The 15,116-nt window shown below is 36.1% G+C and overlaps 3 protein-coding genes across 3 annotated transcripts; 2 read left to right on the forward strand and 1 right to left on the reverse strand.

The window, feature by feature from the left end:
- The first annotated feature begins 3,739 nt into the window (after positions 1-3,739).
- Positions 3,740-4,888, forward strand: LOC138887327 (uncharacterized). The gene is made up of 3 exons (XM_070169062.1): positions 3,740-3,957; positions 4,105-4,381; positions 4,697-4,888. Exons 1-3 carry the CDS (start codon positions 3,740-3,742, stop codon positions 4,886-4,888), a joined length of 687 nt encoding a protein of 228 aa, XP_070025163.1.
- Positions 4,889-5,065: 177 nt separating this feature from the next.
- LOC138887328 (uncharacterized) lies at positions 5,066-5,398 on the forward strand. The gene has a single exon (XM_070169063.1). It carries the CDS (start codon positions 5,066-5,068, stop codon positions 5,396-5,398), a length of 333 nt encoding a protein of 110 aa, XP_070025164.1.
- A 1,310-nt stretch (positions 5,399-6,708) lies between these two features.
- LOC104231081 (3-ketoacyl-CoA synthase 4-like) lies at positions 6,709-8,683 on the reverse strand. Its single transcript, XM_009784015.2, has one exon. It carries the CDS (start codon positions 8,606-8,608, stop codon positions 7,052-7,054), a length of 1,557 nt encoding a protein of 518 aa, XP_009782317.1. The 5' UTR covers positions 8,609-8,683; the 3' UTR covers positions 6,709-7,051.
- Between the last annotated feature and the right edge of the window lie 6,433 nt (positions 8,684-15,116).

Consider the following 15,116-nt stretch of genomic DNA (forward strand, 5'->3'; position numbering starts at 1 on the left):
TCCTTCAATCTGTGCTTCGATTTGGGGTATCTTTGTGGTACCAATCGTGTTAGTTTACTCCATCTTTTGGACTTAAATATTTTTCCTTATTAAATCCAATATTTGTGTGGTTTTGCCCTAATTAATCTTTGTTAGAATTCGAACCTGCTTTTCGGCTAAGTTCTATATTTTCTATGAGCTCTTACTTAGTTTAATCTCTATTTTTATGGGATTTGAGTAACTCTTTCCAGAAATCACTATTCTTTTGAAGGTTTTGCTGATTACTTTACTCTATTAAGATTCGTGTGCATAGATTATATTTATTTCCTTGTTTATGACTTTAATTGGTCATCTCTGCCTTAATTGATTGCCTGTATAATTTTAGGATTCTTATTGACTCATTATTTGGTATGATTTGGACTCCTTGCCTTAATTAAACCCCTATTATTACTGTTAATCAATTACCCCTAATTCAGGGGGTCAATTTCGAACCCCTTTAGGTGATTTGATTCTGTAATTCTGTGATTGTCCCTAATTGACTGGCTTCTGATTCTTTACCTCATTGGTTCTACTCCCAAACAAGAGGTAAACTCTTGTTTTACCTCTTAACATACGGACAATAGTTGAGAATACACACACCCACACTCAAACTCTCTCTCTTCTTTCTCTGTTACTTGTGCTAACTGCTTGTCTAGCTGGTTGAAAGCCAAGGCTAGACTGTGGAACTCTACTTGCTTTACTTTCTGCACTTTACTTCCTTAACTGGTATGTTCCTAGTTCAATTCTGAAACTCAACTCTATGTGCTTCATGTCTGTTAATCCATGTCTCCTTCTGCACTAATTTAATGGCTTATGTATTTAATTGCTCTTCTTGTTTACTGCTTTATTCAACATGCTTAAGTTTTGTCCTCTCTTGTTCAAGTGTGTAATCTGCATGTCTGGGTCTCACTTGTCTTGTATGATACTGGGCCATCATGTTTACTTGAGTTCTTGTTTATTCCCCTCAACTAATATGCCCGAAGACTCCTAATGTATTTGATTAACACTAAGTAGAATGACTAACTCTGTGTAATAGACCCCTTCCCTGTAATTCAGCATATCTACTATTTTCTTACATTTTTCTACTACTATTCTGCCCTAACCCCCTAAGCCCTAACACATTGTAAGCATGTGTTTGTGACACCCAGTCACTATGTGATCCTGAACCCTTCCCCCTACACCTAATGAGTAACTCTGTTAAGCTCCTGGCATGAGCACTTTGTGATAGACTATTGATGTGACTATTTAATTTGTCCCCAATTCCTCCTTTCCCTATTGTGCTTGAACCATGTATGTTGATTTGGTCTTGAGTTACTGATTGTCTCGTTTCTTTTCTTCTCCAAACTGGTTTTCACTAAGGCAATCTCTTCTATTGCTTTTCCAAAACTTATTTCAAACTATTCATTGTCAAAACTGTTTCCAACTCAACTCTTTTAAACTATGTCAAGCACTCTCACTTTACTCTTAGACCACTAGGTTCTGCCCTTTTTATGTGAGCCTTGCCTTGGGACCCTTGAGCTCCCTCTGAACTTGGACACACAAAAGCTGGCCTTTCCACACCGCACTTACTCTGTCTTGGCTATGAAATCTGGGTGTGAGCAATGCCCGGGATCCCTTGAGGTCCTTAGGGAATTCTGACACACCCATATATGAGAAAGGCTATAGAACAATCTTGGCACTTGAGGTGACTTATTATATAACTCAGGGAGGAAGTCCTAATCAGGTGCTGAAAGTTTGGGCCTGTCTTCAGGCTCTCTACAGTGTAACTTTTATTTTTCTTATGTAATTCATTTCAGTATTGGTCTGTAATAATCTGTTGAAAATAAGTACTAGGGTTGGCTAGTGAAAAGGGATGGGGTAAATATGCATGTCATAGTTGTTAAGGGTAGAAAACATGTTATTAGGTTTATATTCCTAATTGCGCAATAGAAACCATGCTTAGGATTCATACATTAGACATCATGCTATTTAGGATTTGTATCTACTATTTTCAGCATCTCATCCACACTTAGAAATCCTGCCTATAGGGTAGATAATAACAATAAAATAAGCTGCTATTATGTGATTCTGCCCACGTAAACATGTTCCAAAATTTCATTTAGAAATCCTGCTCTTAGGAAATTCTGCAATCATGTTGTGTATTTAGAAATCTTGCTCTTAGGAAATTCTGCAATCTTATTGTGCATTTAGAAATCCTGCTTTAGGAATCCTGCATATAAATCATTAGATACCATGATTAGGTTCTTGTTCATACTCACTCAGCTACGCTTAGTTAAACTACTAATGCATAAAAAGGAGTATCAACAGTCTTATCGTGCTTTAAACAAACTGGTAATAATCCCTGCATGTTTTTGCAATATTTAGAACAACATGTTTTAGGTACAAATAATTTCCAAACTATTTTTATAATTCTAAATAACTGTTGCATGTTATTTTACGCCTAGGCAAGCCTTAGGTGCTAAATTTGTCAAAACTGGAAACAAGCTTCTTTATGTATGTTGCTTAATTATCAACTGTTAGAATCAGTAGGCAAGCCAGATTCAGACATCTTTTCTGAGTCATGTAATAAATCTAATTCTGTTGTTGTCACTTAGATACCATGCATAGGATCTGAATGTGGACCTTATCTATATATGAGGCATGTTGTCTATGTGCATTACTTGTGGAGGTATAACTGAGCCTTATATATATTTTTCTGTATTTCCCCCTAAATGCAGTCCTATGTGTTCTTATTTGTCACCTAATATTTTGCCTTTAAACCTGAGGGTCTGCCTAGAACCCCCCTTTTATAGGATATGAGTCCTAAATTCCTCCAGGACTGATAGGAAGGGACGGGTAACAGCATGCAATAGGGGTCGAGACCAACCTTCGATTTAACTATCTTCACGGGCGGGAAAGGGTTGATATGGATATGATGACCGGTGCGTTAATACCACGTGTAGACCCTCTTTGAGGAGTGTCATACCGGGTATTGCATTGATGTGATCTATATTATAAACAAACCTAGGACACCCCCTATACATCTCCGAATATGCTTAGATTGTAATTCTTTTTTTTCAAAATCTTGCTTTCATTAATTGCCGCGTTCTTAAACTTAAATCCCCTACTATTTGAGCCATACTTGCCTATTTGCTAATTGGACAAATTCACAAAAAAACTGTTTGGCTGGGAACCACACTAGTGGATCCTGAGGGGTGCTTAACACCTTTCCCTTAGGATAATTTCAAGTCCTTACCCTATCTCTGGTTACCAAACATAGTTATAAATGAACCTTATAGGTGACCTAACGCACCTTAAATCGTTAGCTGGCGACTCTTCAAACTGCACCCCATTTCCCAAAAGGAAAGAGTTGTCCCAACCAAATGTCATAAAATCGATTCCGCGAAGGAAAAAGGGGGCACGATAGGATGCGAGTTGTATGTGGACCATGATAGGGAACTGCATTAGAAAAGCTGCTAGAGAGGTGTGAGGCGTATCAAAGGGTTATTCGGGAGGCCACAAAGGGGATTGGTGGTGGAAGGAGGAGGCCCAAGGAAATGTAGAAGTTAAGAAAATGGCATATCTGAAGCTAGTGGGGTGCATTGATGAGGAGGAGCAGAGGACGTGTAGGGAGCTTTATAAGTTGGCAAGGAAAGAGGCAAAATGGGCAGTCACAACGGCTAAGACTATAACTTTTAAGCGATTATACAAGGATCTTGGGGGCAAATGAGGCGACAGAAAGATGTATAAGTTAACCAAGATCAAGGAGAGGAAGGCTCGGGACCTGGATCAAGTGTGGTGCATCAAAGACGAAGATGGTAGGGTTCTGGTGGAAGAGGCGGGTATTAAGCGTAGATGGCAGAAGTTATTCCATAGACTCCTAAATGGAAGAGTACAGGAACATAGTATTAGGAGAGTTGGAAAACTCAAGGAGTTAGAGGGATTTTGGGTTTTTCAGGCGTATTAGGAGCGATGAGGTTGAAGGGGCAATGCGGAAGATGAGCAGGGTAAGGCAGCTGGGCCTGACGAGATCTTAGTAGAATTTTGGAAGGAAGCAGGGCGGGCAGGCTTTGAATGGCTTACTAGGTTGTTTAATGTCATTTTCAGGGGGAAGAAGATGCATGAGGTATGGCGTCGGAGTTTGACAATCCTGTTGTACAAGAATAAAGGTGATATTCGGGACTACAACAGCTATAGGGGTATCAAGTTGCTGAGTCATACTATGAAAATTCGGGAGAGGGTGATGGAGAGGAGGGTGCGACGTAGTCTTACTATTTCCAAGAACCAGTTTGAGTTTATGCCAGGAAGGTCTACTACAGAAGTCATGCACCTTGTGAGGAGATTGGTGGAGCAATATAGGGAAAGGAAGAAAAACTTACATATGGTATTCATAGACCTAGAGAAGCCTTATGATAAAGTCCTGAGAGAGGTCCTATGAAGATGTATGGAGGCTAGCGGTGTCCCAGTAGCATATATTAGGATGATTAAGGACATGTACGAGGGAGTGAAGACTAGGGTGAGGACTGTAGGAGGAGACTCGGATCATTTTTCAGTAGAGATGGTGCTGCATTAGGGATCAGCTCTTAGCCCATTTTTGTTTGCCTTAGCGTTAGAGGTGCTGACGCGACATATACAAGGGGAGGTGCCATGATGTATGCTATTCGCTAACAACATAGTCCTGATTGATGAGACACATTAGGGAGTTAACGCTAGGTTGAAAATTTGGAGAGAGACGCTGGAGTCTAAGGGTTTTAAGTTGAGTAGGTCAAAAACTGAGTACTTGGAGTGCAAGTTCAGTGATAAGTGGCAGGAAGAAGGAGTGGAAGTGAAGATTGGTACTCAAGTCATCTCCAAAAGAGATAGTTTCAAGTATCTTGGGTCGATTATTTAAGGAAACAGGAAGATTGACGAGGATGTTACCCATTGTATTGGAGCGGGGTGGATGAGGTGGAGGCTTGCCTCGGGGGTTTTGTGTGATAAGAGTGTGCCACCTGGACTTAAAGGCAAGTTCTACAGAGTGGTGGTTAGACCGGCTATGTTGTATGAGACTGAGTGTTGGCCCGTTAAGATGTCCCATGTCCAGAAGATGAAAGTAGCTGAGATGAGGATGCTGAAATGGATGTGTGGTCATACTAGGAAGGACAGGATCAGGAATGAAGTTATTAGAGACAAAGTAGGTGTGTCATCTGTGGAGGACAAATTGCAGGAGTTGAGGCTGAGATGGTTCGGGCATGTGAAGAGGAGAGACATAGATGCTCCGGTCAGAAGGTGTAAGAGGTTGTCCATTGTGGGTCTGAGGAAGGGCAGGGGCAGGCCTAAGAAGTATTGGGCAGAGGTAGTTAGGCAGGACATATCATTGCTTCAGCTTACCGAGGATATGACCCACGATAGAAAGACGTAGAGGTCGAGGATTAGGGTTGAAGGTTGACAGTTAGTAATGTGTTCCTCATAGGCTTACCGGCAGTACTAGGACTATTTTTGTATTATCTTATTCATGATTTTTTACTATTACATGTTGCGTCATTTGTACATATTACCTTAATGTATTGTTGTTACTATTGATTGGTACTTGTTGCCTTATCTCCATTGTGCCTTGAACCGAGTGTCTTTCGAAAACAACCTCCATAACATTATAAGGTAGGGGTAAGGTCTGCGTTCATATTACCATCCCCAGACCCCATTTATGGGAATACACTGGGTTCGTTGTTGTTGTTGTTGTAAACTTGTGAAATTGATGAAATTTATGAACTGTAGAGGTTATTAGCGAGTATCATCAATAATTCTTACCTATATTACCTCGTCAAGGTTAGCAATAATACTAGCTGAGTACATGTGGTTGGTTGTACTCATACGACACTTTTCACTTAATTTTGTAGATCCATGTGCTGGTCCGAGCTGTGAGTAGTTGGTTTGTTGCTGAGGATTTGCAAAGAGACGAGGTAGAATTGTATTTCAACCATAGTCTTTGGTGTCTTTTTATTTATTTATGTATTATTGCTTCATTCAGACAATATTTTACTTTGTATTCCCGACTTGTACTTCCATTTTAGAGCTCGTGACTCTATTTTACCAGTTCTGGAGGATTGTTATGTATCGACCCAGTTATTTATGTTATTGGCTTTAGACTTGTACTGTTTTCATTATTTGTGTTATCTTGTTCCGCTTTTATCATGTTTGTCTTGCCTAGCAAGTGAGTTAGGTGCCATCACGACCGGTTGGTGCTTTTGGGCCATGACACGAGCGAAAAACGACGACGGCAGCGTGATGCTGCCCTCTTCTCAACTCTTTAAGAGATAGAAGAAGTGCTTCTATATATAAGTACAGTAATCTTCCTCTTCCTTTTCAATGAAGGATAAAGTTCCTTTGTAAAAGGAATCTTCAAATATTTTATTTTCCTCCATTTTTCATTCATATCTCAACTAAAAATTCAACAAATACTTCATATGGATGTTCATTTTTATAAGAGAAAGGAATTCAATTTATAGGCTCAAAACTAAAAATTCGAAATATCCGAAGCTTCTAATCTAACCCCGAACATAAAAATCCGATCCAATCCGAGCTTATCTAGATTGAATTTGGATTGTAATTTCTTCAATTCGAAAACCTAAAATTCAAATCAAAATTTTCATATCCTATCCAAATGCCCGCACGCCCACCCCTATAATCAATTATGTTTTTAAGTAGCCTTGTAATGTTAATTAGCTAAACAAATTCCCACACAAACAGTTAAATGTCACTATTGTACAAATTATATTACAAGACATAAAGTTGCACTACTGCAACTATTCAGGAGAACAAAGAAAGCCAACAAAGAAAAAAAATAAGCTAGACATACCACAACCCTTTGAGAAAAATATAATTACACACAAACAGTATGGATGTCGGAAATCTAGCACTGCATCTTCGGTAATCTTGCTTACCAAGGAAACTGAATGCTGAAAATCCATTCAACGCGTGAAAAAAGAACCAGATTGGACATCAGATATATGGTAGTCGCGGTTGATTTAAAATATCATAACGAATTCTTCTATCGTGTTGTATTTTCCAAGGGAAGTTAGTAGTCTAATTGTACGGGGTATCGGTGGATGCAGTCTTCCCAAGGACTATTAGGAGATGGTTTCACATTCGTAAGTGCTTGCCACACTGCACTGTTACACTTGAATCCACTCCCAAATGCTATTTGCCAAATCCTGTGACCCTTTCTGATTCTTCCTTTTGCCTCAATATAAGCCAATTCATACCATATTGAACTGGATGAAGTGTTCCCAAATCGATGTAGAGTCATCCTAGAAGCCTCTACATGAAGAGGAGAAAGTTGCAAATTCTTTTCTAACTCGTCAATCACAGCTCTTCCACCAGCATGTATGCAGAAATGTTCGAAAGCCATCTTAAAATCTGGTATATATGGCTTGATTTTGGCATGGAAAAGTTTTCTTGCCACAAGGGACATGAAGAAAAGCAATTGTTCGCTAATTGGAAGTACAAGTGGACCCAATGTAGTAATGTTTGTCTTGAGGGCATTTCCAGCAATTGACATCAAATCTTTTGACAAAGACACCCCAGTTTTCCCATTGTCATCTTGTTCTTGGTACACACATTTGAAGGCTGTATCATCAGCTCCTTTATGAGTCCTCACTACATGAACAACCTTGTACTTTGCCCTCCTCTTGTCCCCTGACTTGTTTGATAACAGAATAGCTGCTCCTCCAACACGAAACAAACAATTCGGAATCAACATGGCTTTATTGTTCCCAAAATACCTGTTTTGTGTTATGTTCTCCATGCTGACAACAACAGCATATGTATTCCTATGAACTTGTAACATGTCTTTGGCAAGATCTATGGCAATAACTCCTGCACTGCATCCCATCCCACCAAGATTGAAGCTTTTAATATTCCCTCTCATCTTGTACTTATTCACAATCATAGCAGAAAGTGAAGGAGTGGGATTGAACAGGCTACAATTCACCACAAGAATTCCAATATCTTTTGGCTTGACATTTGTGTTGTTGAACAAATTGTCTAGTGCACCAAACATGACTTGCTCTGCTTCTTCACGTGCCGTTGCCATAGATGGTCTTGGTGGAACATCATGCAAAGCCTCAGGCAAGTAAGTTTCTTCTCCGAGACCTGACCTCTCCAAAATCTTCCTCTGGAATTCAAGAGATGATTCATTAAAATCACCACTAAGTCTTGAATGTCCCATGAACTTACTGAATTTAACTTTAAGGTGTTCAGGAGGATGATAACAAGAATAATCCACAAGGTAAATGGATCTAGGCCTTGTCATGATATAAACAGTTGTTCCAAAAACAAAGAGTGCAGAGAAAATGATGATGCTAGCAAGATTCAACTTTAGGTGGAGATAAAGATTTTGCAAGTCTTGATAGTTCATTTGGGAGGCTTGAACAAAGGTGACAGATATTAGAGGGACCAAACAAAGACTCAAAAAGTGAGTCACCAAATAATGGTATCCTAATTTCACATATTTGAGGTTGATGCTTTGTAGGAAATCAGGAAGAACACTTGTACTTTGTTTGATTTGAACAACAGGGGTGGTGCCATTGCTAGCCGTGGACAGTGGCGGAGACGGGAATTCTTTATTGCTCATGATGGAAAAGGGGATATTTATTGAGAAAATTGGATTTCCAGGGGAACTACTGCAGGTTTTTGTGCGATAGTGCCTAGATTTATATAATACTACTGGAGAGTGTAAGCGTAGTGAATAAATAAATTGTCGGGAAGAGGATGGTTCTGGATTTATGAAATTAATGGACGTTGGGTGGGGTGTTTGGAAAGGTAGATGCAACTACAACAACGCCCAAAATATGGGAAAAAACAAGAGCCATGCCACGTAGATGGCGTTAAATAGGCGTTAAATTGGATATCACAGGTTTTGACTTTTAAGTCACAGTAGCCGGTACGGTCCATGTTAAATTTCGAAATGGGAAATTTCCCTACTCGTCGAGTGAGCACTGAGTAATATGTTTATTACTCCCTTCGGTTCACAATAAGTGATCAATTTACTTTTTTATTTTGGTTCAAAATAAGTGTTCAGTTATATAAGCAAGAAAGAATTCAATTTGTTTTTACAAAATAACCTCTATATACATATCCCTAAAAAGTTTTCTTACTCCTCACATTAAATGTTTAATTAGGGGGTAGTTTAGTCATAGTAGGTATTTTTATATAGAATTTAGTATTTTCTTAATGGGCAAGCTAAAGCAAATTGGTCACTTATTGTGAACCGGAGGGAGTATATAATAACTTGTAAACCACACAGTAAATATAAACCCTACTAGGCAAGCTCGGTACGACAAGCTCTGACTGAGGAGGTTGTTGCTGAGGGAAATCGATCACAAGTCTCCCACGTGAGAAACCATTCACCCAACCAACTCAGTCAACCCTTGCAGGATGTGTGTATCACTTACCCATACTATTCTTTGAGGAAAAATAATTTCTCATGGACTTCGCATAAAGTGTACGTACAGATTTGGTCGAAGTGATTAGAAAAGATAATTCATGTAACCAATGTAATGTTTAATTGGCTATATAAGAAAAAATAATCCATGTATAACTAATGCAATCTAATCAGAGGGTGAACTAGGATTTTAAGTTTATGGGTCCTAAATTTTAGAAGGAATCGTGCCCTAGAATCAAAGATTAAAATTTCGATTTTATATAAATTGTCAAATATGAAATATAAGAGAAAAACATGAAGGAAAAAACGATTAAAGAAAAAGGAAGAATGGTTTTACTTCTAAGGAAGAAAGTGTATACACAGCGAAGAGTTGGACGATGTCCAACAGACGATAGCAACAGTGAATGGTAGAACTTATCTGGGAATTGTGAAGAAAAAGGCGTCTGTTTTATGGGAAATTTTTTTTTTTTGAGAGAGAAGGTTGGGTTGGTAGGCATGGGATGGGGGTGTGGGGGTGGGTTGGTGAGGGTGGGGAAGGTTGAGAAAGATTTTTGAAAAATATTTTTCCTTCTTTTGATAAGGAAAACATTTTCCTCAAATTAGAAGAAAATGAGTTCATAAGGAAAATGTTTTCCAAAACATTTAAGCCAACCAAACATGGGAAAATTAGAAAACATTTTCCGAAAAATATTTTCCTTCGTACCAAACACACCCGAAGTAACGCATTGTTTTCAAGGAGAATCGAATCCACATGTCTTTCCTGTGAACCCAACGCACTTACATTGAACCCAGACACCTTTTGTTACTGGGTTCGGCGTGATTAATTATATACAAGCAATGAATTTTTCAATACAAATATATCGCTAAAAATGTCACTGGATTCGCCCGAACTCTGCACTCTCTACTGGAGCTCCGCTATTTGAGAAAATGTTGTTTTGTCCCTCATTGGAAAAAGAAAGAAAGGAACAAATATTTAAAAGTACTTTTTTGTCTTATATAGTTTGAATATTTTAAAGTCAAGATATATTAATAATCAAAATTAGGCACTTGGGTACTTGGGATTTGGGCTCGTTAAGTAGTCCGCAATTAATTTTTAGTCACCTTTTATTTGATTTAAGACATTTTTAAAATTAAATTTCAGAAAACATTTTTAATCCCTCTGTTCTAGTTTATGTGAACTTATTCACTCTTTGGTCCGTTCCAAAATGAATGACCCATTTCTAAATTTGGCAATAATTTGGCTTAAACTTACAATTATACCCTTAATGAGAAACTTTTATAATCACACAAATACTCTTGCCCCTTTTTGACTTGTTTAGGACCACAAATTTTCAAAAAATTTTATTTTTTCTTAAACTTCGTGCCCAGTCAAACAGGTTCACATAAATTGAAACGGAGAGAGTAATAGTTTTCTTTTTTTAAAATTGGTGACTATTGGTTTTAAAATGTACCTATTATGAAAAGATGAGTCTGTTGGAATTAACCGACTCCTAAAGGTATTATAAATACCCATATCATCTCCAAAACAAAATCATCTGAAAATTTCCATCTCTTTCTCTTCTACTTATTTTTTATAACTAACAAATATTCTGTTTTCGTGGGAAATTTGAGTTAATTGTTGAAACTCGAATTTTAAAAATTTTGTAAAATCATGGAAAAATTATGCTATTATTCCTGCAGCAACAAAATAAGAAGCTTAAATTCCTGAAGGATTGTGATTACACTGTCAAAGCCATTCAATTATTTTGCTAACAGACTACGTATCATTTACAAAAGATAGAATGTGACAATGATAAATATGTTTTTAAAGTAAACGACCCCCGAGTAACACTTTTTGTATGAGAAGAAATTTCCGCGTCGCACTCTTTGTAAAATTATTCTTCTCATAACCATTCGTATATCATTATTTACTATATCAATTCATATATTATTATTCACCATGTGAGCAATGCATACATTATAATGCACATATAGCTATTACGTGTATCAAACGATCTCTTATACTAGTAAATAAATATAAATTCAACGTAAATATATTATTATTTACTTTACTACGAGAAGTGTTACACATAAGAGAGCAGGAGAAGGACATGAGCAACGGTTCGTGGTTTTGTTAAAACCGATTCAGACAGAAAATCAAATTAAATCGATTAATAAATTGATGTTTGTTGTATTTTTGTGTTCCTAGTTCTTTGTTATTACACACTTTTCTATTTGTTTCTGTTGCCTATTACCTTATTGTTGCTATTATTTATTTATTGCTTCCTTTTCGTTATTTTTGAGCCGAGGGTCTATCGGAAATAATTTCTCTACCTTTATAAGGCAGTGATAAGATCTGCATACATACTAGCCTCCACAAACCTCACTTGTAAAATTTTGCTAGATTTGTTATTGTTGTTATTGTTATTGTAAATAAATCCATGTTTGTTGGTCTGGTTTGGTTTTAAATTTTAAAAAACCAACAATATCTGGTTTGGTTTTGTTTTATTAAACAAAATCGAAGAAATTTTTAAAAAAGATGAAAAATTATATAAAAACACTTTTATAATTATATAGATGTACAACACATTAATTTCTATATATAATTTTAAATATCTTTTCATCAAAATTTAATTTTTACAATAATTTTATTAGGCTAAATCTCTACAAATATTGGTGGGTGGATTTTACATACCCCGGAGAGGGATGGCGTATCGGTAGTCTAATCTGCTCACTTTCATAAATGCAATTGCACTTCAATATAAATCTTGATATTTTTAATATCTTATTTTATTTGTTTTCCGAAAGATATATATGAGCAGAATTTTCTCCTATAAAGAACTATGATTCTATTGCTTTGCTTATTCAACTTAATGGGAGTGTTTGCTAATAGAGAAGATAGTTTTGACTACAATAATCTAGTCTTTAATATACAATTCAACTAGCTCAACTTTTCTAGTTTTCATTCTCTTCTCTATTTATCTCACGCTAGCTGAACTTTTTTCCTTGTTGTTATTAAAATTCTAGTCTACGAAATCCTTGAAAGTAGTGAATGTACAGGAATCTTCCAGTGTATTCATTTCAAACTGTATGATAATTTTACACCACATATTGCCATTCGGACGATTCTAAAGAGTTCCCCACCTAATAATCACATCAAGTTTTGCTTCCCTTGGTATAGAATAATTGATTAATATTTGCAACTATCACATAAATGGTCAATCGGAATTGGATGATGAATGTATGTAAACTTATCCAATTATAACCCAATTCTAAATTTATTTTGTGACTTGTAACGATGAAATTTTTAACCACCTTGTACAATTGAGAAGTAATACATATGAAGCGTGCGACACGTATCGTGCATGTAATAATAATAGAAGGAAATCTATCATAGAGAAGAGATGCAAAAAGAAGTAGTCCCCACAAAAGAAAAAAGAAAAAGAATATCGAAGCTCCAGCTTCAAAGGAGTACTCCGTATTATTTTCTGTGTTACTAAGCAGGAGATATAGTAGGCGGGGGCAGATTTAGGGGTGCGGAAGGGAGTTTACCCGAACTTCCTTTGCTAGAAAATTATACTGTATATACAATAAAATTTATTTTTTTACCTTTATATATTATATTTTGAATCTCCTTATATATCATAGACCAAAAGTATAGCTCAATAGTCAAGGGGCTTCAAAATATTTGTGAGATCACTAATTCAATTTCCACTAGCAATCATCTCTTTCAATTTTTTAACTTTTTCTTTTTTTATCTCTCTTACCAAAAATCCTACCTCCACCAATAGTAGGGGTGAGCAACTGAGCCGACCCTTTTTCTTTTTGTTTTTTTTTAAAGTTACAACATCGTTGTACACAAAACACTTATTTATATGCAAACTCTGGAAAAGTGTCAGAACACGTTAGGTTAATTGTGCGCAATTTTGCATCATATTTTTGCAAGTAATTTTTCAGGCGGAAAACACTTTTAAGATTGCACAAAATCTCCGTTGTGTAAGCTGCAAAGCAAAATAATGATGTACTCGTAATAGATAAATGGTATTTCAAGGATGTTACTAATTTGATAGCACCAAATGATTATGACTATTTAAGCTCAACTTCTTGTCCTTTTCCCTTCAACGTCCCCTGGATTCTCAAAATTGTAGGATACTGGGTTTAAGTTACGGGTTGTTTTTATGGACTGATCAGGCCCACTTATAAGAGATAAGGCTTATGGAAGTTAATTATTGAGAAATTTTTATAAAGCACTATCTTTTAGTAGTAATTAGTCATTTATAGATACTATTTGTTATATTACGGAATATAGATACTTTTTATGTGGTTATAAGATATATTTGATGTATTTAAGCTATGTATTCATTAATACAATAGCAAAAATAGGCGTGAATCAGGGAAGTCCAGCTAATCAGTTGTTGTATTCGACGGTATTCATGGAGTGAAACATGGGATTACAGCTGGACAAATTATTATATTCAACTGTATTCACGGCGTGAAGTAGGAGATTACACTGTTTTTAAAACGGAAAGTGAATCAATTAACATAATAGACTCTTAATATAACTCAACAAACCCAATTATAACACACAAATTTTGTATTTTCAATAATAAAAAAGATTCTCAACCGAAAATTACCCCAAAAACATAGCAATCTTCAGAGAAATTATATAATACATATGAATACATAAATTATATTAATTAAAAAAATATATGAATACATTCATGGCATATAGCGAGACAGTGAATACAATAAAATACATAGAATACAACGGGATACATTGAAATACAATGAGAAAAAAAGACAGTGAATACAATGAAATACATGGAATACAACGAGATACATTGAATTACCATAAAAAAAAATAATGAATACAATGAAATACATGAAAATACAGCGTGATACGTTGAAAATACATTGAAATATATTAACAGAAAATCAAGTTGCTCAGCCCCAAAATCCGTTGTCTTTGTTCAAGAACAAACCCTAGTTTCTGGTGAATACGCCGTCGAGCAAAACCTTGAATCTCACTGTTCCCACGCATCCTATAAAACTATTAAACAGAATAATTCAAAAAAAAAAAGAATAAAAGACCAACATGGAGATTTACAATAAAATTCAAGAATCGATAAAAAAGATTCCAACCTTCAATTAAATTCTATTGCACTCAATCCCCTTTCTTCCTGGACATGTGAATTAATGTCGGCGGCGAGAGTGGCCAACGATATGATATATGTCGCCGTCAGGAAAGACTTGAAGGAGAGTAATCCTGTTCTGAAGTGGGCTTTGCATAAATTCGGTGGAAGGAGGAGGAGAGCGGAAATTTTAATGGGACGGGGGAAGAGAATGGGATGTATCAAAGTAGAGAGAGAAAGAAAATAGTGTAACTGAATAGCATATTTAGTGGCTTAGGGCTAGGAGTTAACCAAAATTAAATATTTTGCTATAAACCTTAAAAGGTATCTATAGAATATAATATTTTTAAATGGTATTTATTTAAAATAAATATGGTGTTAACCTTTGCTATAGGAGGTAAAAATTCCTTAATTATTAGGTAAGTTTATTAATGGAATTTTTACCTCATATAGCAAAAGTTAACACCATATTTATTTTAAATAAATATCATTTAAAAAAAATTATATTCTGTAGATACCTTTTAAGGTTTATAGCAAAATATTTAATTTTGGTTACCTCCTAGACCTAAGCAATTAAATACGCTAAT

Source organism: Nicotiana sylvestris, chromosome 3, assembly GCF_000393655.2.
Source record: "Nicotiana sylvestris chromosome 3, ASM39365v2, whole genome shotgun sequence".
NCBI lineage: Eukaryota > Viridiplantae > Streptophyta > Magnoliopsida > Solanales > Solanaceae > Nicotiana > Nicotiana sylvestris.

Coding starts and splice junctions, on each gene's coding strand:
- LOC138887328 (XM_070169063.1), top strand. CDS start 5,066: ATGTCCCATGTCCAGAAGATGAAAGTAGCTGAGATGAGGATGCTGAAA.
- LOC138887327 (XM_070169062.1), top strand. CDS start 3,740: ATGTATAAGTTAACCAAGATCAAGGAGAGGAAGGCTCGGGACCTGGAT. Junction 3,958..4,104: donor GGATTTTGGGTTTTTCAGGC/GTATTAGGAGCG, acceptor TGTCATTTTCAG/GGGGAAGAAGATGCATGAGG. Junction 4,382..4,696: donor GGAAGAAAAACTTACATATG/GTATTCATAGAC, acceptor GAGACACATTAG/GGAGTTAACGCTAGGTTGAA.
- LOC104231081 (XM_009784015.2), bottom strand. CDS start 8,608: ATGAGCAATAAAGAATTCCCGTCTCCGCCACTGTCCACGGCTAGCAAT.